Below are 24,358 nucleotides of genomic sequence, written 5' to 3'. Positions count from 1 at the left end.
ATTTATCCATGTGCTGTGTTGACGTTCACACAGTCTGCATCTGGAGTCTGAGAAACCAACAGGGCACCGGGAATTGAACCAGCGCCCTACTACAGGTACGGCACTACTACAGGGTGTATAGACAATATAGATTTATTTACAGGCTTTATCAGTGGTTTTAAGAGCATTTGACAGATTTATATATTTTTCTCATTTTGACTTGTTTTGCTGGGACAGAACCTGCGGTCAATATTTATCAGGTTTTACATCAGTTAACTACAGAAGCCCATTTCTGCCAGTAAATAAAAATAAAAGCCTCACAGAAAGTCATAATTATGAATTTAAAACTCATCATTCTGACTTTCTGTGAGACTTTTATTTTATTTTTTATTTACTGGCAGAAATGGGCTTCTGTAGTTAAGTGAGAATATGTGAAGAAAAGTAGAAAATGAAAAAGATGGAAAATAAATGGAAGTAGCGCAGAGTTTTAAAAACAAATTTCCTCGACCTGTGTCATCATCAACTCCATCCAAAACGCAAAGGCAATTCACACGCAAAGAAGGCATTCCTCTGACAATTTGAACCTTTATTTTACAAAATAAAGGTGTTGTGATTTATTTCTATTTGTCAAATTAAAACTATTGCGTAATTTAGACAAGTTTTGCCTCCTTATTAACATCATGGTTGCTGTATAACCTTTACTTATGTCATATGTTCATGAAATCCCTCAGTCGTCCAGGTAGGAGCCACAGCAAAAGGAGAAATTCAGTTCTGTCACTGGACAAAAGTTTTTTTGATAGAACATGTTTCGCAGCTCATCCAAGCTGCTTCTTCAGTTCTGTTCAGACGCTGGTGGACACTGCCAGAACTTGGAGCTTGGATGAGCTGCGAAACATATTCTATCAAAAAACTTGGTAACACTTTATAATAACTACACATAATTTAGCCTTAATAAAGCATGAACAAAGACTTAATTAATAATGATTCATGCTGAGTAGCTACTTAATTACTACCTGAATTAGCACTTAAACTTGGGCTTAATTCGGCTGTGCTGTAAATAGTTACTCATAAGTATTTCTTACTTAATTACTCATCAACTATCCATTTGCATATTTACAAATGCATATTTAAGTACAAATTTGAGCATTTATTAATGATTAGTAAGCTATGAGAGAATGATTTACTAATAATGCAATGATAATTCAGGCAGGTGTTATCTGTTAGTTAAGTCTTTCTGAGAGCTTTTCTAAAGTGAAGATGAATTATGCTTTATTAAGGTTGTTAAGTTTGGTCAAATTCCAGAGAAACAATAATGCATTACTAGTAAATCATTCTCTCATGGCTTACTAATCATTAATAAATGCTCAAATTTGTACTTAAATATACATTTACAAATGCACACACAAATGGTTAGTTCATGAGTAATTAAGTAAGAAATACTTATGAGTAACTTTTTATAGCACAGGCGAATTAAGTACAAGTTAAGTGCTAATTCAGGTAGTAATTAAGTATTTACTGTGAATCATTAATTAAGTCTTTGTTCATGCTTTATTAAGGCTAAATAAGGTGTAGTTATTATAAAGTGTTACCAAAAATGCTTTTTCCAGTAAACCACCCGTTTTCTCTGACACTGGCCCAGTGTGAAGTGACTATAGTGACTGTAACATGTTACTGGACCTGCACTCATATGTCACGAGCTGTGAACAGAGGTGTGAATGGTTCACATTTACGCACATAATTAATTACTGCAGTGCACACGGATTTAGTTTAACTGCTAATGGCTAAGCGGTAGTTTGTTTACTTTGTTTACAGGCTAGAATGTGGTTCTGAATCTGTGTGTGAATCTGATTTATTTTATTTATTTTTAATGGTTTTATTGATTTATTGCTATTCTATGATTTTGCTCTTAGTTTATTTTACTGGTTTTATTATTTTAAGACTAGTATGATTATTTTAGTAGTTTATTTTATTATTGTTGTTATTATTATGGTTTTGTGCAGCACTTTGGGAATTGTTTGTTTGTGAAATGTGCTGTAGAAATAAAGTGGACTGGATTGGAATGTAATAAAAAAAAAATGCGATTAGGCTGAACCACTGTTTTAAAACTGACTTTAAAGAGGCAAAATAACTGTAAATGTAAACTAAAGAAACCCAAATGAAACTGTAAAACCGAAGTTTTATAATCAGTTGAAGATGTACTGCTCATTTTTACGTCACTAAATATAATGGTCTGTTTATATCGGCTGTGGGCAACTCCAAAGCCCCTTTCATATCTATACTGGTATCGTTTCGGATTTTTTAAAAAAATCCATATTAATTGGGACATGTATGGGAATATAAGAAGTTCTATTGCATATGGGTTTAAATCATAGCCTGCATATGTAAATGGACAAACAGTATCGTGTTCCAGATAGGACATGAGAATGGACGTACTCCTCTTTCTGTAACTACAACAGTGAGCCTCGTTTTTCTATTTATTTATTTAGTTTTCAGTGGCACCGTGTACTCTGCAATAAACATTACAATCATGTAAATGCAGCCAAATTAGATAGATTAGATTAGACAGTCTGGAATTTTGGACATAGGACCTCATTTCCTCGTGATCCAGAGTGTTGGAGACGTGTGGAGACACTTTTTTAAAATATTCCATCCAGTCCTTGTATTTGCAGAGGTCACTGGTGCTAGGCTAGTGTATGTCAATGGTCATAGTTCTCCTGCCACTAAAATCTGTCTTACCCACTCCAAAAAACACCTGAAGAAAATCTATTATTACACCACACTGTCCATGTAAATGTCTGTGTCAATAGAATAATTTTAGAAGTAAAACTAACATTGCGTTTGAAGGATTTATGTCTGAACAGCAGTGAGTTGTACTTCCTGATAGAAAGCTCGGCAGCGGCGGACTGATATATGAGAAAATAGTCCCTCAACATGCGACGATTCAAGCAATGCAAGTAGGGATGGGCATGATTAGTCGATTAATCGATAATTGATCATTAAGAATTTCATCGATTACGTTAATTTTAATTGACAAACCGAATGTAGGTTGTTGTGTGTATCGTGACCAAACAGGTGTGTACATGTGTCTCTGCATCAGAAGGAGCGAGACACAAACAGTGGGTCAGTCTGTAACGAACCGAAGCACAAATGTGGATTTAACGATGATTTGTACAAGAAATTCCACACTTTCCGTTGCGTTCGGGACAAGTGTGAGTCCATGTGCACAGTGTATAAAGCAGCACATATGTTTCTGTGTCCAGTGGGAAAAAGTTTTACCAGGTGAGAGTCGCTCAATGTGGATGACGAGGCCCCGCCCCCCTCCCCCCGTACGCTGTCCTGGTTTTGACAAACACAAATCTGGTCACACTAACCTGTATTCCACTGAGTCGTGTCTTTTAATCCGACAGAAGTTGAACCGCATCAGCGACACAAGAGCTGTTTTTTTATCTTCACTTAGTTTATGCAAATTAGTGATGTGGTTTTAAATTTTGTTTCTGTGAGATTTGAACAAAACTGAATTAAACACATTATAATGTCAAACGGGCTGATGTGGCTCTAGAGTCGTTACGGTTTATATGTCGTAAAGTTGAATTTATTTATGCAGATTAGTAGTGCAGATAGTAATAATAATGATGATCATTTTAATATAAAAACGTTAATGATTAATCGATAATCGATCGTTAATTCTTCCGACGATCGATTAAGAAAATTTCATCGAATGCCCGTCCCTAGATGCAAGGTTAGATTTATTTCAAACATTATTCTATCAGCACAGACATTCACATGGACAGTCTGGTGTAATAATAGATTTTCTTCGGGTGTTTTGTGGAGTGGGTAAGACTGTTTTTAGTGGCAGGATAAACTATGACCATTGACATGCACTAGTCTAACACCAGTGACCTCTGCAAATACAAGGACTGGATGGAAATATTTTTAAAAGTGTCAACACACGTCTCCAACACTCTGGATCACTAGGAAATGAGGTCCTATGTCCAAAATTCTGAACTGTCCCTTTAAAAGCAGACCCCCACAATCTGGACCCTTTAAAATTATATTCACAAAAAGTACAAATGAGTCTTTTGACAGCAAGATTAAAATAAACAAAACAGATTTATTTGCTCAGGAAGGAGGAGGAAGTGAGTTTGTGCACCTCTGACCTTTATGGTTTCTGTCACACACGCGTCACATGACTTCAGTTACTTTGCCACAACAGAGAAGTCTGGTCCAAGGAGAAGAGGCAGAGGAGCAGAGGAGGAAGAGGAGACAGAGAGGAAGATGGCGGAGTACGTGGTGGCCCGGGACATCTACTCTGAGGATAAATTTAATGAAGAATATGAGAGAATCGACAGACCCCACAAAACCATCCTCAACCATGTCAAGGAGTATTTCAGGTACGGCGTGTGTTTTGAAACTTTTATTTGTTTGGTCATTGACAAATATCAAGTGTTAGAATAAACTGAACAGAATAAATTGTATCTTAAAGAATATTTATTGTCAAATATAGGCCATTTCTTAAGCTTCACTTTAACCACTGATGGTTTCAAAAGCACCAAAAAGTTTGAAGAAATTACAGCATGAGTTAAAGAATGTTTTCTGTCTATTCTTTTTCAATCAAATTATGCAGAAATGTGCAGGCAAACAAGTTTATCTGTAGAGCACAATTTGTACATAAAGTAATTTAAAGTGCTTTACATAATAAAAAAGATGCAGTAAAATCTAAAATACATAAAACTTTTATGACACTGTACTTTTATGAGGTTTAAAAGGTCTTTCTGTTTGCGTTTTTTCAGTTGCCTTTGACTAAATAACAAAACTGACAAATGTGTTTAGTTTATTTTGTGTTCTTTTTTCTCCAGTTTAATGTTTTCTCCAAATGAGAAATTCTATATTTCAGAAATTCAAAATTGAGTGTAACTCAGGTTTATTTGTACAATTTGAACACAAAGTAATTTAAAGTTCTTTATAGAACAAGAAAAACGTAATGAAATCATTATAAAAGTTGAGATGAAAGTCACCTGCTGCTATTTTCATTTTACGACATTGTTCAAAATTCATTCAAAAACAACAGAACTGACTTATGACTTCACACTGTGGACACATAATCTGTTATCACGTTTGATAAGTCTGAACTGTCTGTAAACTTGACATGACAGCAAAGCAGAAGAAGAGTTAAAAACAATTCATTTTATGTGGTGTGATTACAGAGTCAAGATTTTACAGTCTTGTTAATCAGATTTCATTGTAAAACATGGTTGTGTTACCTGAGCAGGTGTGACAGCACAACAGGTGCAACAGGAGGCGTGTCCATACCTGTACAGGTGATAAAGTGGGCGTGTCTTTACCTGTACAGGTGTTAAAGTGGGCGTGTCTTTACCTGTACAGGTGTTAAAGTGGGCGTGTCTTTACCTGTGCAGTGTTAAAATGGGCGTGTCTTTACCTGTGCAGGTGTTAAAAGTGGGCGTGTCTTTACCTGTATAGGTGTTAAAGTGGGCGTGTCTTTACCTGTGCAGATGTTAAAATGGGCGTGTCTTTACCTGTGCAGGTGTTAAAGTGGGCGTGTCTTTACCTGTGCAGGTGTTAAAATGGGCGTGTCTTTACCTGTACAGGTGTTAAAGTGGGCGTGTCTTTACCTGTGCAGATGTTAAAATGGGCGTGTCTTCACCTGTGCAGATGTTAAAGTGGGCGTGTCTTTACCTGTGCAGATGTTAAAGTGGGCAGTGTCTTTACCTGTGCAGATGTTAAAGTGGGCATGTCTTTACCTGTGCAGATGTTAAAGTGGGCGTGTCTTTACCTGTATGGGGACAGGGTGACAGGAGGCGTGGTGTGAGGAGGTGTCACAGTATTTTTGCAGGTTTGATAGAGGGCGTGTCTTCAGCTGAGCAGGTGTGTTTACAGTGTGTTTTTTTTTTTTACGTGTGCAGCTGCAGCCGTAAGCGCGTCTGCTCGGCTCTTCTCTCTCTGTTCCCGATCGTTGGGTGGGTGAAGATCTACAGCGTGAAGGAATGGCTGCTCAGTGACATCGTGTCTGGAGTCAGCACCGGCCTCGTCGCTGTTCTACAAGGTACCAGTACGACAAACTACTGCACTGTACTACAAACTACTACACTGTACTACAAACCACTACACTGTACTACAAACTACTGCTTTACTTTCATGAGTACTGCATCACTTTGAGTAACTTATCACAGATTCTGTCTTTACAACACCTAACACCATGTCCTTAATGAAAACAGCACCACGTAAAATTCCTGGTGAGGAGCAAAAATGTTTCCATGTAAACAAAAGGTTAAAACTAAACATGTAACATTCTCTATGAAGACTGATCAGTTTTATGGAAAGTTAGTAACATCTCCAGCCTCTCCAGACTTTCAGTAGAAAAGTTACATACAGCACCTTTAAACCAGAGAGACACGATGTCACATAAAAAATTTGGTAAATTGAAAAAGCACACGCGGAAAGACTGGGATCTCATGTTATTGATGTTCAAACCTACAAACACTTTAAGACAAAAACTGGTCGACCTAAAGGGCAAAACACCGAGGTCTACTACATTCAGTGTAGTGAAGACTTCAGTGAAAGCAACACAGACGAGAGAGCAAAACAGGACCACAGTCTGCTGTACATCTCCACCTAAAAGCCACTAACCGCTCCTTTGAGGACAGCGAGGTACAGATCTGAGCCAGAGAAAAAAAATTGTTGGAGAGGGGAGTTAAAGAAGCAATTTTTGTTAAAGTTGTATAGAGGATTTTTTTAAGGGAAGTGAAATACAGCGACAGTCCTTTTTCAAATGTTGTGCATGCGTGACACCACCTACCTCCTCCACAGCTCCTCCTCCCGCCTCTTTACTCTAGAAATCACGTGTGTTTACAGTCAAAATTACCGTTGAACTTTCCTGTCTAGAAGTAATTTAGCGACCGACGCGTCCGTTTTTAAACCCTTCTGCTTCAGTTGCGCTGTCGCTGGAAGGAATCTCCAAGAATCACCTCAGTTTGTCTTCGTTCCTTTTCCCCTTCTTCTTTTCTTCTTCTTTCAGCGACCTCAAAAACGGACTTTCTTTTGCGGCGAACTGGTTGTGGATTCTCATCTGCCGTCGCAACAAAATTTATGCGAGGAAGCGACAGTTTGAACAACCCTCTAAGAACCGCCGCATAAAGCACGTAATCCCCGCGCGCCGACGAGTCAGTTACACTAGAAACGTAAGGAGTTTGATTGACGACCTAACAGCCAATAGATAAAGAGGGAGCCTCGTTTTCTATTGGCTGATGTTTATCTGGCCTCACTGCGTCCACAGTTGATAGATTTTCATTCTTTTTTTTTTTTTTGGTCATCGAAATTACATGGTTGCTGCGTCTCTGTAATGGTATTTTAAACTTTCACTGACAATTTGAAACAACAAAAAAAATCCTCCATACAACCTTTAAGAAAGAGTATCCTTCTCTAAACAGAAATGGATACCTCAGACACTTCTATCTCCTATTTACAACTCCATCCCAAGACCTACTGTGTTACAACATAATTTTGCATTTTATCAATATTCATTTTAGCTGTATTAATCAGTATTGGTGTATAGAATTCTGTGATGTCCCCTGAAACCCAGCTATAGGAGAAGTTTCTTAAAATTGTTATGAATATGGAACAAAGTTAAGGCCCAGGGTTGCCAGATTTTCAGAAAGCCACAAGCAACCAAGCCTTCGTGGGGCTCAGGTCACTTGTTTTGGGCTGTTTTTCTAACATTTCTGGAACAATTTAAAACTTTCAAGAAATTGCGACAAGTAGTAATAGTACAGGAGTAGGTGGAAATTATTTTTTTTAGAACAGTCAAGCCTCAAATGTAGGACAGAATAGGATTACACAAACATGCATGAAGCAATCCAAATACAGCACGACTAAGCTTTGGGTACTGATGAATTGTTAAAAGCTGCTAAAAGTCATGCTAGTATGTTATAATGTTGTTGTTTCTTCACCACAAATATACCCAGTGGAGATGTAGACAGACTAATAATAAAGAGTTACTCAAACACGTGTGAATGAAACAAAACACAACTCCAGGTCTGTTTTTGACGAAGGATCACCATTCCCGCATGACTTAAAGTTCACAAGAGTCCATTTTGTGTAATATAGGAGCTTTAAAATGAGCGTGTTTGGTTTGACCGTGTGTTCTGATTGGTTGGCAGCTCTGGCGTACGCTCTGCTGGCCTCTCTTCCTCCTCGCTACGGACTTTTCGCCACCTTCTTCCCCCTCATCATTTACTTCTTCCTGGGAACCTCTCGGCACGTCTCCGTTGGTATGAAGTTTAGAACGTTAACAAACCAGGACTAAACCAGGACTAAACCAGGACTAAACCAGGACTAAACCAGAAGGAATAAAGCAGAACTAAACCAGGTCTAAACTGAGTTAAGCCAGGTCTAACTCAGGCCTAAACCAGGCCTAAACCAGGAGTAAACCAGGACTAAACCAGGCCTAAACCAGGACTAAACCAGGACTAAACCAGAAGGAATAAAGCAGAATTAAACTAGGTCTAAACTGGGTTAAGCCAGGTCTAACTCAGGCCTAAACCAAGCCTAAACCAGGTCTAAACCAGGCCTAAACCAAGACTAAACCAAGAATAAACTAGGATGGAAGCAAGAGTAAAACAGGACTGACTGAGGACTAAACCAATACTAAACCCAGATTAAATCAGGACTAAACCAGAACTAGCCTCAGTGGTTAGTGCAGTACACCAGGTCTAAACCAGGACTAAAATTGGAAAAAGCAAGACTGAACTAAGACTAAACCAGGACTAAGCCAGCACTAAAACAGACTGTTGTGTTCCAGGTCCATTCCCGGTCTTGAGTCTGATGGTCGGGGCTGTGGTGAACAGGTTAGTCCCAGACAACGGTCCTCCCATGAACATCACCGCGTTTGAGGGTCTGACCCGGGAACAGCAGAGGGTCCTGGTGGCCTCCTCCGTCACCTTCCTCTCAGGGATCATGCAGGTAACACACCAGCTCTGATAAGATCCTGGTTCAGTCCCGGTTCAGTCCCGGTTCAGTCCGGTTCAGTCCCGGTTCGGTCCTGGTTCAGACCTGGTTCAGACCAGTCTTCTCTCTGTTTTCCCAGTTGGCGATGGGAGTTTTCCAGGTGGGCTTCGTGGTCATGTATCTGTCTGAACCTCTGGTCTCTGGCTTCACGACGGCGGCGGCGCTTCACATCCTGGTCTCTCAGCTGAAGTTCGTGTTGGGGTTACCGGTCCCAGGCCTCAACGGACCTCTGTCTATCTTCAAAGTGAGATAACTGTTGTTTTGTCATGGTTTGTGTCCTGATGTGTCATGTAGACCAGGACACTGGGCCTGTGTAGGTTTGTCTGATAAGGAAGTGAAACTACAGCTCGATCAGGGGAGTCAAACTCAAATTCACAGAGGCCAAAATTAAAAACTGGGACTAAGTCATGGGCCAAACTAAATATTTATTGAAATATTTCAACAACATCTGTATGTTTTCTCTTCTTTTGATATATGTAATGTTAAACCTTTTCTTATTAAAATAACTGTTTAATAATAGTTTTGCTTAAACATTTAATCCAGAACAAGCAAAATATAAAATAATACAACTTTTTAAATAAATAATGTGTCTATAGTTTATCTGTAGCCGGCGGACAGCTCTAATACAGATTTGATATGATCTCTCGGACCAAATTTGGCCCCCGGGCCTGATCTCTATATTGTATTCAATTACTCTTTTTTTCTTTTTGAGAATGTTTTAAATAGATATAGATATATTAAGTTAAAAAAAAAAACATTTTAAATTAAATATATACTAAAATATATTGAATAAGTTTGGAAAAGTTAGATTTAAAATTTTCAAAGTATTTAAAAGTTGCAGAGTGTAGTCAGTTTGAGACCTGTCACAAGACACTTTACATTTTTGCCGAGATTATTTCAGGCACTCTTTGTTTTTACGCATTAAGATAAATTTCTGTTTTTCTCGCAGACTCTGGAGATCATATTCCAAAAACTGGGCTCGACAAACGCGTGTGACGTGGTCATCTCTGCGATCATCATGGGCGTGGTGTACGTCGTGAAAGAGCTGAACGAACGCTACAAAGCCAAACTGCCCGTGGCCATCCCCATAGAAGTCATCATGGTCAGTCCTTGGTTAGACCTAGTTTAGTCCTGGTTTAGTCATGGATTAGTCCATCTTAAATCCTGCTTTAGTAATGGTTCAATCCTGGTTTAATCCTGTTTTAAATCCTGTTTTTCCTAGTAAATCCTGGTTTAATCCTGTTTTGGTCCTAGTAAAGTACTGTTGTAGCCCTGCTTTAGTCCAGGTTTAGTCTTGGTTAGTCACAGTTTAGTCCTGTCTTAGTCCCAGTTTAGTCCTGATTTAGACCTGGTCTTGAGTTAGTCCTGGTTTAGTCCAGGTTTAGTCTGTTTTTTTCCAAGTTTAGTCTTGGTTTAGTTTTGTCTTAGTCCCAGTTTAGTTCTGGTTCAGACTCGGTTTGAGTCTTGGGTTAGTTCTGTTTTAGTCCTGGTTTAGACTGGGTTTAGTCCTGGTTTAATCCTGGTTTATCCTGTTTAGACCTGGTTTAGTCCTGGTTTAGACAGTGGTTTAGTCCTGGTTTAGTCCTGGTTTTCAGTCCTGGTTTAGTAGTCCTGAGTTTTTAGTCCTGGTTTAGAAAGTCGTGTTTAGTCCTGGTTTACAGTCCACAGAGCAGGTGGTTTAGTCAGCTGGTTTAGCAGTCCTGGTTTAGTCCTGTTTAGTCCTGACCTGGTTTTAGTCCTGTTTAGTTCCTGGTTTAGACCTGGTTTAGTCCTGGTTTTAGTACCTGGTTTAGACCTGGTTTAGACCTGGTTTAGTCCTGGTTTAGACAGAGCAGGTTTAGTCCTGGTTTAGACCTGGTTTAGACCTGGTTTAGACCTGGTTTAGACCTCCTGGTTTAGACCTGGTTTAGTCCTGGTTTAGTCCTGTGTTTAGTCCTGGTTTAGTCCTGGTTTAGCCCAAATGTGAAAACAGGAAAATACCTCTGTGTAATCCATTTATTTCAACAAAGTAACTGTAATCCAATTACCACTCACTGAAACAGTAACTGTAACTGAATACAGTTACTCACAATTTGTACTCTGATTACTCCGGTACATGTAATCTGTTACTCCCCAACACTGTATGTACCAAAATAACTAAAATACAAATAAATGTCAAAAATTACAAAGGTGGTCTTGATTTGGTCTCGATGGTCTTGGTCTTGTCTCGGTCTCTGGTCTGTTAAGTTTCAGAGTAGTTTCAGTGTAGTTAGCTCCTCCCTTCTGCCAGATATAAGGCAGTGTCCACCAGCGTCTGACCACAACTGAAGAAGCAGCCCGGACGAGTTACGAAATGTATTAAAAAAATTCCAGTTGACAAAATTGTATTTCTCCTTTGCGATGGATCCTCCGTGGACAACTGAGGGATTTCACAAACTTAAGCAGCAGTTGTTTGTTTTTTCCTCAGACGGTGATCGCTTGTGGAGTTTCTTACGCGTGCGACTTGAAGACCACATACGGCATCGGGGTTGTGGGTGCGATGCCCAAGGGGTGAGTCTTGTTTCATGAAGGTAAATTACTACTAACATTTTCCCCGTCTCCTCTAAACTGTCCTGAAGCTTTGTCTATACGTGTCGTTGCTCTGCCTGGAATGTTCCACAGTGTGACATTTTATTCAGTTACAGGTGGTTTTATAGCTCAAAAATACAGAGAAAAACAGGGATTTTGACTGTGAGCGGGGTCGCCTCTCCACAGATCTGACCTGTAACTTTGTCTAGTTTGGTCTCCACGACGATAGAAAACTGCGAAACATCCCAGACAAAGCAAATACATGGAGAAAAGCATTTGACGGACCCTCCACCAGAAAAGTTACACAATGCAGCTTTAATGTAATTGTTGTTTCTTCCATGTTATTAAAGGGACAGTACAGAATTTTGGACATTGGGACATTAAGACCTCATTTCCTAGTGAGTGTTGGAGACGTGCGGAGACACTTTTTAAAATATTCCACTCCGCAAAACACCCGAAGAAAATCTATTATTAATGTCTGTGTTGATAGAATAATGTTTGAAATAAAACTAACCTTGCATCGTATGAATTGTGGCATGTTGAGGGACTATTTTCTCATATATCAGTCCGCCACTGCCAAACTTTCTATCAGGAAGTACAACTCACTGCTGCTGCTCAGACATAAATCCTTCAAATGCAAGGTTAGTTTTAATTTTCTTTTAGATTTTAGATCATTTTTGTAGTTTATGAACAAAATGTAAAGTAATAATTTACCTTACTGAGATAGACTTTTTTCACCACGGCCAGAAGTGGCACAGTGTAGGGTAAATGACACTTACTTTAAAGCTTTTCTGTGGCAAAATATTTGTGTAAATGTCTGGTGTATTTTTCCAGCAGCTTCATAAATCTGCCCCATCACCAAATCTTCAACCAACAAGATCCACAAAGGATAAACATTATAACATGAAGAATTTATCCACAACTATCAAGAGAAGAAAGACCAAAACTTAAAGGAAACAACGACGACGCTTTAGTGACACTGAACAAAACTAATGTTATGGTCACGAATAAAACAGAAGCAACTTGTTCGGTCAGACTGATTCTTAAGAGTTAAAATTAAAAGTCTATTTAATGATGTAGATATTTACATAGAGAGATTTGTGCAGTTTAAATGTGAGACATGTAAACATCTGTGAACATCTGTAGCATTTAAACTGGACAAATCTCTCTGTCTATGAGTCAGTCCGTATGAAATCAGCTGTTTTCAAGGAATCTCCCCGAAGAGCCATCGCAGATTTGTCTGAAAAAAATTCTAAAAATTTCTAATATCACCAAATGAAAGAATATTAAATTTCAGGTCGGCCATCTCAGGGGCTCACTTTTTTAGAAGCTTTAATTTATAATCATGTTTGAGAGACCAGAACTTCATCAAAAATAGAGCTAGGAAGATGAAAATTTTTATTATTGTAGATTCTGAATCTGTTGACAAATATTGAGTATCTTTATTAAAGGGGACGCTGTGGGCTCCCAAAATCTCGCTCTTTTCATCTTCCTAACTCTATTTACTATGAAGTTATGGTCTCTGGTGTCAGAAAAAATGAGCATGGCCCCAAAATTTCAACGGGCCATAACTCAGGAACGACTCAAGGGATTGAACAAAAATTTGAGATTCTTTCATTTGGTGATTTTAGAAATTTTTTGAATTTTTTTCAGTCAAATCTACGATGGCTCATAGGGGAGGGCAGCTGATTTCATATGGACTGACCCCTATGCAAATATCAACATCATGAAATCAATTTTTTATTTTAATTATAGAATCAGTCTGAGTTCAGCAGTTACTCAGTAACGAATTACTTATTACTTCTGTTTTATTCATGACCGTAAGATTAGTTTTGTTCAGTGTGTCACTAATGCGTCTTTGTTTCCTTTAAGTTTTGGTCTTTCTTCTCTTGATAGTTGTGGATAAATTCTTCATGTTAGAATGTTTATTCTTTGTGGACCTTGTTGGTTGAAGATTTGGTGTTGGGGCAGATTTATGAAGCTGTTGGAAAATACACCAGACATTTACACAGATATTTTACCATAGAAAAGCTTTAACGTAAGTGACGTTTACCTACATCGCGGCACTTCAGGCCGTTGTGAAAAAGCTCTATTATCATCACAATATAATATTTTTAAAAGCATAATGTGTGTTTTTATTCTGTAGAAAAATGCTGTAAAGACCAGTGTGTAGTTTCAGTGTTATAGTTTGTCTCGTTTTCAGGTTTGAGGCTCCGGAAGCTCCAGACCCGCAGCTCTTCCAGGAGACGGCGGTGGAGGCGTTTCCTTTGGCGATCGTGGGATTCGCCGTGGCCTATTCTGTGGCCAAATATTACGCCGTGAAACACGACTACACCATAGACGGAAACCAGGTACGAAAACATACGAACATATAATAAGTTAACACTGCATCCCGCTAAAGAAACTACTGCACATCACACCAGGTTTGTGAAGTTATGGTTGTGTATTTATGGAGAATTGTCTTGTGAGAGCACGGGTGACGTACTGTAAGGATGGATGGAACAGGACCCGGGAGAGATCACTAGATTACTCAAGCAGGAGATGTTGCAGAGGCAGATTTTGTGATTGATTTGATGTGGGTTTCAAAGGAGAGGGTGGAGTCCAGGTTGCAGACTGTTGGGGAGGGGCAGATGACATCGAAAACCTCTTCAGGCCTGTTTTTAATGAGGAAACAGAAATAAAATGGAAACAAGCAGGTGACACTTTAAATCAGAAAGTGCATGTTTAAATCTTACACCACAGAAACACTTGAATAACATTTTTTTTTAGATTTCAAATCAAATTATTGAATGGGGAAAAAAAAAAAAAAAAGACAAAAATGGAGTTTACAAACTAGTGTTGTAGTCAAGATCATACAAATAGAGACCGAGACCTGCCCGAGGCCACAGGGTCACATTGATTCTCTGGCGGCTTTAAAACAGCTTTATTGAACTTATTTGCTGTCAAGATTAACAGCTTCATACAAAATAATACAACCTGAATGATGGTGGCGCCCACGGCAACAACCAGAATAAAGTGGATACGCAGGGAAGAAAAGGTGAGGAGCGACACGTGAGTGATTGTACACGGGCGAGGTCAGGATTAAATCAGGACTAAACCAGGCCTACACCAGAACTAATTTTGGACTTAAGAGAGAGAGAGAACCCCGAGCCCGTGGAGCAGGGTGTCTGCAAAGCGCAATTGGGCGACGGCTGCACTTGGCTCCGTGTGGGACGGAGCTCTGCGCCGGTCCTTTCGCCTGCGGTCACTTGACGGATTACACGGACGCACCTCCGGACCTGTCCCGACAGTGAGTCCTGGTTCAGTTCTGGTTTAGTCCTGTTTTAGTTTTCCTGGTTCAGTCCTGGAATCAGTCCTGAATCAACCAGTCCTGGGTTAGTCATGGTTCAGTCCTGGTTCAGTCCTGGTTCAGTCCTGGGTTAGTCCTGGTTCAGTCCTGGGTTAGTCATGGTTCAGTCCTGGTTCAGTCCGTGGCGTGTGCATCACAAAAGTGCGGCATCTCGATCAGTAAATAAAGCCTGTGAAGTGATGACAGTCGAGTCGCGTCTGTGAATTCGTGTTTGTACTGAAGAAAGTGAAACCGTTTAATTTCATTTTGTCATTGTAATTCTTGAAGTCGTAACATTTCAATTCGTATTCTGATGGATGCTTCAGTTAGAATGATTTTAATTTGTGTGTTTTTTATCACGGGTCCAGGGGGGTGCAGGTTTAACTTTGATATAATCATGAGTTAATGGGCAGGTGCGGTGCTGGACTGCGGGTCTCCAAAAATGGACCCGTGCGGGACTCTGGTTTGGTTTGAAAGGAGCCACTGTTTCAAGATGAGACGAGATAAAGACTCATAAAAAGTCTTGAGTACTGTGACATTACTACAAACAGAACTGACCTGAGCGATCCTTTTGAGTGCTGTGTGTGCGCTTGTGTTCCAGGAGCTGAACGCGTTCGGGGTCTGTAACATCATCGGAGCTTTGTTCAAATGTTTCGCGGGGAGCACGGTTCTGTCCAGGAGCGCCATCCAGGAGAGCACCGGAGGAAAGACGCAGGTCGCAGGTTTAGTGTCGGCCATTATCGTGTTGGTCTTCACTTTGGCCATAGGATTTTTACTGGAGCCTCTGCCAAAGGTAACAGGACCAGTTTGTTGTGCTTTGTTTATCTTTACTCTCTGCTTATTTTTACACGTATAGAGTCGTTCCTCTGGATAACGGCCAATGTAAAGACAAAAGTATACATAAAGAAAAAAAAAACTTAATTAGATTTTAATCTTAGAACGCTATTGAGACCTTTCATAATGTTTCATGAGAATTTTGTTTCACGTTAAAAAGATTTGATTGACATTTGAGGTTTATGTACCTGTTTGTTTTTGTGTTTTGTTTTGTTTGTTTTTATTATTGTGTAGTCTTGTGTTGAGTGTGGGGAGAGGGATGGTGTGTGGGAGTTTTTTTTGTTTGTTTTGTTTTATTTTGGTTTTGTTTGTGCAATTTCAAAATTGGGGAAAAAAACAAACAAAAAACTTAATATTTAATACGTAGTGCACATTTGGCAGCTCTACACCACTGTACAAGCTGCTTTTACTTTCTGAAACAAAACTGCAGCTTCACTCACCTGTGCACCAGCAGCAGAGGCTCTACTGCCCTCTGCTGGACGTTTTGGTTTGTAAAAATCTGGATATTTTTTGCCGTGCTCTGACATAAACATTCCCTCTGTGTCTTGTGTTCCAGTCTGTGTTGGGGTCCGTGGTGATCGTGAATCTTAAAGGGATGCTGATGCAGTTCAGAGACGTGCCGTATCTGTGGAGACGAGACAAACCAGACTGTGTAAGAAAATATACTTAACATACACTTAAACATAAAGGTTAACTGTATTTATACACTCAAAATACGTTTTTCAGTTTCACACATTATTCATTCACTCTTTCATAATACCTCAGATTCTCCATTGAAATTAATGGGATTTATGCTTAAGCAGAAGCGCCAAAGAAAACGTTTAGTGTGTTTAGTATCGAGCATTAAAAGAGGACAGGGCTGAATAAAGGTAATATGTGCTGATAATGAGCAGATTTGTTTTGATAATTTTGTATTTATTTATTAAAGCACACTACATTAAAAACAAAAAACTAATAAAATTTAATAAAATAGACTAATAATAATAATAAATATAGGTGCAAGCAGCAATGATCGGCCCTCGCTTACACTTGCAGGGGGATGCTAATGCTTGATATTCCTGCACTGCTGAACAATCACAATAGGCCCTGCACCAGGGGTGTCAAACTCATTTTGGTCCGGGGCTTGTATCCAACTTACTTTGATCCCAAAGGGGCAGGATCAGAAAACTCATGTCATATAAACCCCAAAAATAACAATAAGTTCAAATATTTGTGCAGAGAAACACAAATCTATTACAGAAATCTTTTTTAATTGAGGAACTCTTTCTTTTACAAAATATTATAATATTATGAACAACCTGAAACTTTAAGAAAAATGCAATTTCAACACAATGTCTTAACATGAACTTGTATGCAAACAGGAATAAATCAATTTTTCTTGGAAAATCCTGCCCTCGGCTCCACTTTTCTCATGTTGGACATTTTTCTGATGAGGGTGTCACGGTCAACAGTCAAAACGATCGTCCTTTAAGAGCGTTTGGAAAGAGACAAGTCTTCATTTGTGCTGCTCTGGTGGGAGGGGCCACGTACAGAGACGCTGGAGACGCTGCTGTGATAAACACCACAGAAAATTAACAAGATTTTAATAGAAAATATAATTAAAATATTTTAGCAGAAAATCAGCCGAGGGCCAGATTAAAGGTCTTGGAGGGCCGGATCTGGCCCCCGGGCCGTATGTTTGACACCCCTGCCCTACACCAACCATGGCACTCAGCCCTAATTGAAAAAAAACACAAGTGAGTGTGTGCATGTGTGTGTGTGGAAAATTAACAAGAAGGGAGATATAAAAAAAATTTTTTAAAAGTGGGAAAAAAAGTTTTCATAGTTTAAATGACTTGTTTGTTTGTTTGTTTGTTTGTTTGTTTGTTTGTTTGTGTTCAGGTGGTGTGGGTGGGGACCTGCGCGGCGTCCATCGTGCTCGGTCTGGATCTGGGTTTAGCGGTTGGTGTGGCGATAGAACTCATCGGTGTGGTTCTCCGTACGCAGTTGTCAGTCTCTTTTATTATATTATTATTGCATTAAATTCTATCTTTATAAACCTGTTTTTAACCTGTGCCTGTGTCCTCAGCCCTCGCTGCTCTGTGCTCGCCAACATTAAAGGCACCGACATCTACAAAGACAAGAAGGACTACCTCGATGTGAGTGTTGTGCTTTAAAAGTGCACTATGTCACTTTTTGGTTGGGTGTCCATCACTTTCTTGTTTCTATGGATTTCATTGCTCTACTTGGAATGTTCCACAGTGTGACATTAAACAGGTCTTCTACATTTATTTAATTACAGGTGGTTTTATAGCTCAAAAATATGTCTGTGAGCAGCGGCGCCTCTCCACAGACCGGACCTGTAACTTTTGGTTTGGCTCATGGTTTGGTCTCCATGAAAACAGAAAGGTTTAATGCCATACTGTGGAACATCCTAGACAAGCAATAACTTCTCCACAGACCCACAATTTGACACAAAATTACACACCTTTAAATGAGCCTGGTCTGGTCTGACTCTGGTCTGACTCTGGTCTGACTCTGGTCTGACTCTGGTCTGACTCTGGTCTGACCCTGGTCTGACTCTGGTCTGACTCTGGTCTGACTCTGGTCTGACCCTGGTCTGACCCTGGTCTGACTCTGACTCTGGTCTGACCCTGGTCTGACTCTGGTCTGACTCTGGTCTGACTCTGGGTTTGATCTGAGTCTGGTCTGGGTGTGGGTCTGATCTGGGTGTGGGTGTAATCTGGGTGTAGTCTGACTCTGGTCTAGGTCTGGTCTGGGTCTGGTCTAGGTCTGGGTCTGGTCTAGGTCTGACTCTGGTCTGACTCTGGTCTTGGTCTGACTCTGGTCTAGGTCTGACTCTGGTCTAGGTTTGGGCTTGGTATAGGTCTGAGCTTGGTCTAGGTCTGGTCTGACTCTGGTCTAGGTCTGGGTCTGGTCTGGGTCTAGCTCTGGTCTGAGTCTGGTCTGACTCTAGTCTAGGTCTGACTCTAGGTCTAGGTCTGACTCTGGTCTAGGTCTGACTCTGGTCTAGGTCTGACTCTGGTCTAGGTCTGACTCTGGTCTGGTCTGACTCTGGTCTGACTCTGGTCTAGGTCTGACTCTGGTCTAGGTCTGACTCTGGTCTAGGTCTAGGTCTGACTCTGGTCTCTGAGGTCTGGGTCTGGTCTCTGACTCTGGTCTAGGTCTGACTCTGGTCTAGGTCTGGTCTGGTCTAGCTGGTCTCTGTCTAACGTTTCTGGGGAAGGGTCCATCACCTGCTCGTCTTCAGAGACGTCTGCTGTTGCTTTGCCTGGAATGTTCCGTAGTTGGCATTAGACTTGTACGTATCCTTGGAGACAAGTAGAGGAGGGTATTAGAGCTGCTTTAACTGTGTGCATTAAAATTCCAGTCCATAACAAATGTAACTGACTAAATGTAATTGTTTTCATATGTTCAGACTTTTGAGCCTGAGGGAATGAAGATCTTCAGGATTCCAGCACCTTTATTCTTCGCCAACATCGACTTCTTCAGAAAGAAACTGGAGGAAGCTGTGAGTGTCACATGTTGCGAATGATAACAGTGCCCGTACACATACATCCTGAATTTCAGACTTTCGGAGGATCCTTCCCACGTTGCGCGATGACCGGAAGTCCAAAATTCAGGATGTATGTATTGTGATGTGGTTAAAGGTTTTTTTGTTTATTACTCGTTTTAGCTCGGGTTTAAACCTCTGCGAGTTCTGAGGAAGAGGAACAAAGCTCTGAAAGTGATTAAGAAGATGCTGAAGAAAGGAGAGCTGACGTGTACACCTGTGAGTCTTCAAAAAAAAACACATTTATAAATCATTATACAACACTCAAGGCGACCAAAGTGCTTCACATTAACACAAATAAAAACATCCAAAACATTAAACAGTTAAATAAAATAAATTGTGCAAAGTGTCACTGCATAACCGAGTGTTAAAGTCAGTCTAAGAGATAAACAGTGTTGGGAGTAACGTTTTATAAAAGTAACAAATCACTGTAATTCGTTGCTTTTTGCTGTAACGCAGTAATGTGGCGTTACAGGGGGAAAAATAGTCATATTTTACTCGGTACAAATCTGAGTAACACCCTGTCTGCAAAGCACTTCCAAGTTCTAGTCCAAGACCTGGTTTGGTCCTGGTTTAGACCTGGTTTAGACCTAGTTTAGACCTGGTTTAGTCCTGGTTTAGTCCTGGTTTAGTTTTAGTTGAGACCTGGTTTAGTCCTGGTTCACCTCTGGTTTAGACCTGGTTTAGTCCTGGTTTAGTTTAGTCCTAGTTTAGTCCTGGTTCAGTTCCTGGTTCAGTCCTGGTTCAGTCCTGGTTTAGTCCTTAGTTCAGACCTGGTTTAGTCCTGGTTTAGTCCTGGTTTAGTTTAGTCCTGTCCTGGTTTAGTCCTGGTTCAGTTCCTGGTTTTAGTCCTGGTTCAGTCCTGGTTTTAGTCCTGGTTTAGTCCTGGTTTAGTCCTGGTTTAGTCCTGGTTTAGTCCTGGTTTAGTCCTGGTTTAGTCCTGGTTTAGTCCTGGTTTAGTCCTGGTTTAGTCCTGGTTCAGTCCTCTGGTTCAGTCCTGGTTTAGTCCTGGTTAGTTCAGTCCTGGTTTAGTCCTGGTTCAGTCCTTAGTTCAGTCCTGGTTTAGTCCTGGGTTTTTAGTCCTTAGTTCAGTCCTGGTTCAGTCTGGGTTTTAGTCCTGGTTTAGTCCTGGTTTAGACCTGGTTTAGTCCTGGTTTAGTCCTGGTTTAGTCCTGGTTTAGTCCTGGTTCAGTTCCTGGTTCAGTCCTGGTTTAGTCCTGGTTTAGTCCTGGTTTTAGTCCTGGTTTCAGTCCTGGTTCAGTCCTGGGTTTAGTCCTGGTTTAGTCCTGGTTTAGTCCTTGGTTTCAGTCCTGGTTCAGTCCTGGTTTAGTCCTGGTTCAGTCCTGGTTCAGTCCTGGTTAGTCAGTCCTGGTTTAGTCCTGGTTTAGTCCTGGTTTAGTCCTGGTTCAGTCCTGGTTTAGTTCAGTCCTGGTTCAGTCCTGGTTTAGTCCTGGTTCAGTCCTGGTTTAGTCCTGGTTTAGTCCTGGTTTAGTCCATATATGGCACAGAAGTTCAGCAGTTATTTTGGTGAGTCACTTAAAGTAATACAATAGTAATATAATGTCTTACATTTTAAACACCGTAATATTCTAATGTAACTTATTACTTTAAAATGACAGAAACACGTCATAAAATAAATAACACATTAAAGTCACTTGCCCAACAGTGTAGATAAATATGTTTTGAGCCTGGATTAAAATTAAAGTCTAAAGTCTGTAAACAACATCTAACCACAACAAACTGTAACTTTACTTTACTGCACAAGGAAACAAGTTTTATGACAAAACCATGGCCAAGTTTTGCCACAAACAAGAACACGGACGACATAAACAACACAATAAATCTTCTTACTTTTACACAATCAGACCATAAACACGTGAGGTGAGATAAGTGAATCGTTAAACAGGTTCATATCAAATAACACTGTAAAAATCACAGGCTGAATCCACTGAGCGAGTGTCTCTAGTGACAGTTTCAAAATGTCAGAGTCAGGACTTGAACCAAGAGTCAACAGTTCAAGGTTTAAAGACATTTTCATTAAGAAGTTTAAAGGTACCAAGACCAAACTGGCAAGGCTCACTGCAGCAGTTATAGACATAAGGCGTCACAATATTCCGATGTGAGTCAATGAGAGAAAGAGTCAGAAGGAGCCGAAAGAGCTGCATGATCATTTCCTATTTGGAACATGGCGGCTGGTGTGTTAGCCCCTCTGCCCCACCGCTTGAACTGGCCCTATGAGGCAATCCTTAAAAGTTGTCATGGCTTTTTTTTTATTACTTTTTGGCAAATAATAACACTTCCTCCAGCTCCTCCGGTTGGACCTCAAGGCAGTCTTAGGCCAACCCAGAGACATAGTCCCTTTAATGTGTCCTGGGTCTTCCCCGGGGCCTCCTCCTGGTGGGACATGCCCAGAACACCTCCCGAGGGAGGCGCCCAGGAGGCATCAGAACAGATGCCCGAGCCTCAACTGCTCCTCTCCACATGGTTGAGCAGCAGCTCTACTCCGAGCTCCTCACCCTATCTCTAAGAGAGCGCCCAGACTCCCTGCGGAGGAAACTCATTTTGGTCGCTTGTATTCGTGATCTCTTCCTTTCAGTCATTACCCAGAGCTCATGACCAGAGGTGAGGGGAGGAACGTAGACTGACAGTAAGTCAAAGGTTTTGCCTTTTGGCTCAGCTCCTCTTCACCACAATGGTCCAATACAACGACCACATCACTGTCGACGCTGCAAGTACCTATGAAGTATTTATATTTATATTTAAATAATTAAATCATGTATTTACATTTGCCGCCAAATTTTCGTAACCTGACAAACTCGAGATTAAACAGTGACAGTGAATGCATGTGCAGAGATGTACAGAGTTCTGTAGTGCAGTTAAAGACAGCAGGACTAGTTAAGGACTAGTTAAGGACATTAATAAGGAGCACTAGTAATGATAAACAAATATGTTGTGCGTAGGAAATATGAGGTGATATAGAACTGTAGAAAGCTGTGCCAGGCGAGTCATTTCTACTGCACAGTGAGGCCTGCTGGTGTCATTCTGGTCTGGGTCATACAATTTTGTTATACGGCCCCCCCCCCCCCCACGCGTTCATTCTGGAAATATTTTTGGTCGGAGGCAGAAACACGGTAGCATCAAAACACAGTGCGTAAGCAACTCGTGTATTTCTCCCCGATAATGGTAAAATTCCTGCTGTGCATTATCGGATGCACAAATAGAAGCACGGAAGAAGGAAAATGTCTTTTTCTTATTCTGAGTGAAAAGAACCGCTAACGGTGAATTAAACGACTTTCAAACATCCGCAGAGGAAACGTAGAAGATCCTAACAAACCGTGGACTCCAACAAGTTCAACAACACATCGAGACTCTTGGAGGTTTTCATCTTTTCTGCTGTGAATGGCCCAGGAGTTTCCACCAAGTCATTGTGGATATCGCCCAAGTGAATATTTGTCCAGGTAGTTGGCGATTCTGACCAGAAATTTGGTTTGGTCCACCTTTTGTCGGGGTTGAAAAGGGTGATTTGGCTCCATCGATGCTTATGACCAATTTCTGGTCAAATGGTCTTGGGTCCTCTGCCGTTAGAGTGGATAAATAACCGGGATCAATACCCTTTACGTGCTTTCTCGCTCCGTCCGTCATGTTGAATTAGTGTTTCTTGCCGCCGACCAAAATAATTCCCAGCATGCAACACGCGCTTTTGTCAACAATGAAACTCGCCTATAGTCTACATCTCCAAAGCTCAAAACACTCTGTTCCATTTTGTAACGTAGTGGTAGTTTTCAAGTCAACAGTTCCTTTATCTTTAGTTCAGTAGAGATCGGCAGTTCCAGGGTTGAAAAAATAATCCAGATGATTCTAGTGAAATTGTACGCAGTGTAAAAACACAGTGGAGCACTTCCTGCATCAGCACGATATCACAAGGTGGAACAAAACACAACTCCAGGTCTGTTTTTGACAAGTAAACAACATGATAACATACTGTAGATCAGAAAATAGCGTAACATTGTAGTGCAGAATAAAGTGTTCGCTAAAGGGAGCCTTATGCATTGAAGTCTATGGTAAATTTTCTCTCCTCCGCTCTCCTCTCCACAGAAGGGTTACCTGAACATGTGTCCTGAGCCGTACACAGAGGTGGACGGCGAGGACAGTGTGGAGGAGCTGGACCTGCCCACAGACCTGAAGGACCTGCCCATTCAGGTGGACTGGAGAGGGGAGCTGCCCGTCAACGTGAACGTGCCCCCGGTGGATCTGCACAGCCTGGTCCTGGACTTCGCCGCCGTGTCCTTCCTCGACGTCTCCGCCCTGAAGGGACTCAAAACGGTGCGTGCTGAATTAAAAGTTGATAATTTCAATACTTTCAAGTCATTTTCTGATACATTTAAAGGTTGTATAGAGGATTTTTTAAGGGAAGAGAAATACAGCGACAGTCCGTTTTTTTTTTTTTTTTTTTTTTTTGTGCATGCGTGACACCACCTTCCTCCTCCACAGCTCAGTAGAAACACCTCCTCCCGCCTCTTTACTCTAGAAATCACGCTTGTTCAGAATTATTGTTGAAGTGACCTGTCTGGAAATAATTTAGTGACCGATGCCTCAGTTTTTAGTCCCTTCGTCTGCTTCATTCGCGCCATCGCTGGAAGGAATCTCCAAGAATCACCTCAGTTTGTCTTCGCTCCTGTTCCCCTTCTCTTCTTCTTTCGGCGACCTCAAAAACGGACTTTCTTTTGCAGCGAACTGGCCGTGGATTCTCGATTTGTGTGAACTGCAATAAAGCTACGGTTAGAAAAAGCCTCTAAGAACCGCTGCATAAACCATGTAATCCCTGCGCGCCGGCGAGTCAGTTACACTAGAAACATAGAGAGTTTGATTGACAACCCAACAGCCAATAGAAAATGAGGGAGCCTTGTTTTCTATTGGCTGATGTTTATCTGGCCTCAACACGTCCACAGTTGATAGATTTTCATTCTTTTTTTTTTTTTTTTGGTCATCATAATTACAAGGCTGCTGCGTCTATGTAATGGTATTTTAAACTTTCATTTACAATTTGAAACAAAAAAAAAAAATAATCCTCCATACAACCTTTAAGTGTTTATATC

At 40.7% G+C, this 24,358-nt stretch overlaps 1 protein-coding gene across 1 annotated transcript in view; it reads left to right on the top strand.

Moving 5' to 3' along the window:
* Window positions 1–28: 28 nt before the first annotated feature.
* The window catches only part of LOC110164434 (chloride anion exchanger-like), a 27,761-nt gene continuing 3,431 nt past the window's right edge, over window positions 29–24,358 (top strand). The window contains exons 1-16 of the mRNA XM_055159995.1: window positions 29–95; window positions 4,193–4,370; window positions 5,901–6,040; window positions 8,154–8,264; window positions 8,795–8,955; window positions 9,080–9,244; window positions 9,950–10,102; window positions 11,447–11,529; window positions 13,751–13,898; window positions 15,477–15,668; window positions 16,266–16,361; window positions 17,591–17,697; window positions 17,778–17,847; window positions 19,128–19,220; window positions 19,386–19,481; window positions 23,358–23,585. Coding sequence (XP_055015970.1) covers window positions 4,255–4,370; window positions 5,901–6,040; window positions 8,154–8,264; window positions 8,795–8,955; window positions 9,080–9,244; window positions 9,950–10,102; window positions 11,447–11,529; window positions 13,751–13,898; window positions 15,477–15,668; window positions 16,266–16,361; window positions 17,591–17,697; window positions 17,778–17,847; window positions 19,128–19,220; window positions 19,386–19,481; window positions 23,358–23,585 — 1,959 coding nt within the window. The 5' untranslated portion in view covers window positions 29–95; window positions 4,193–4,254. The remainder of the gene's footprint in view (window positions 96–4,192; window positions 4,371–5,900; window positions 6,041–8,153; window positions 8,265–8,794; window positions 8,956–9,079; window positions 9,245–9,949; window positions 10,103–11,446; window positions 11,530–13,750; window positions 13,899–15,476; window positions 15,669–16,265; window positions 16,362–17,590; window positions 17,698–17,777; window positions 17,848–19,127; window positions 19,221–19,385; window positions 19,482–23,357; window positions 23,586–24,358) is intronic.

The sequence above is a fragment of the Boleophthalmus pectinirostris genome, unplaced genomic scaffold (genome assembly GCF_026225935.1).
Source record: "Boleophthalmus pectinirostris isolate CB_2022bp ecotype Guang Dong unplaced genomic scaffold, ASM2622593v1 HiC_scaffold_2826, whole genome shotgun sequence".
Taxonomy (NCBI): Eukaryota; Metazoa; Chordata; class Actinopteri; order Gobiiformes; family Gobiidae; genus Boleophthalmus; species Boleophthalmus pectinirostris.
The sequence above is the reverse complement of the archived record's forward strand: the minus strand, read 5'-3'. Positions and strand labels throughout refer to the sequence as shown.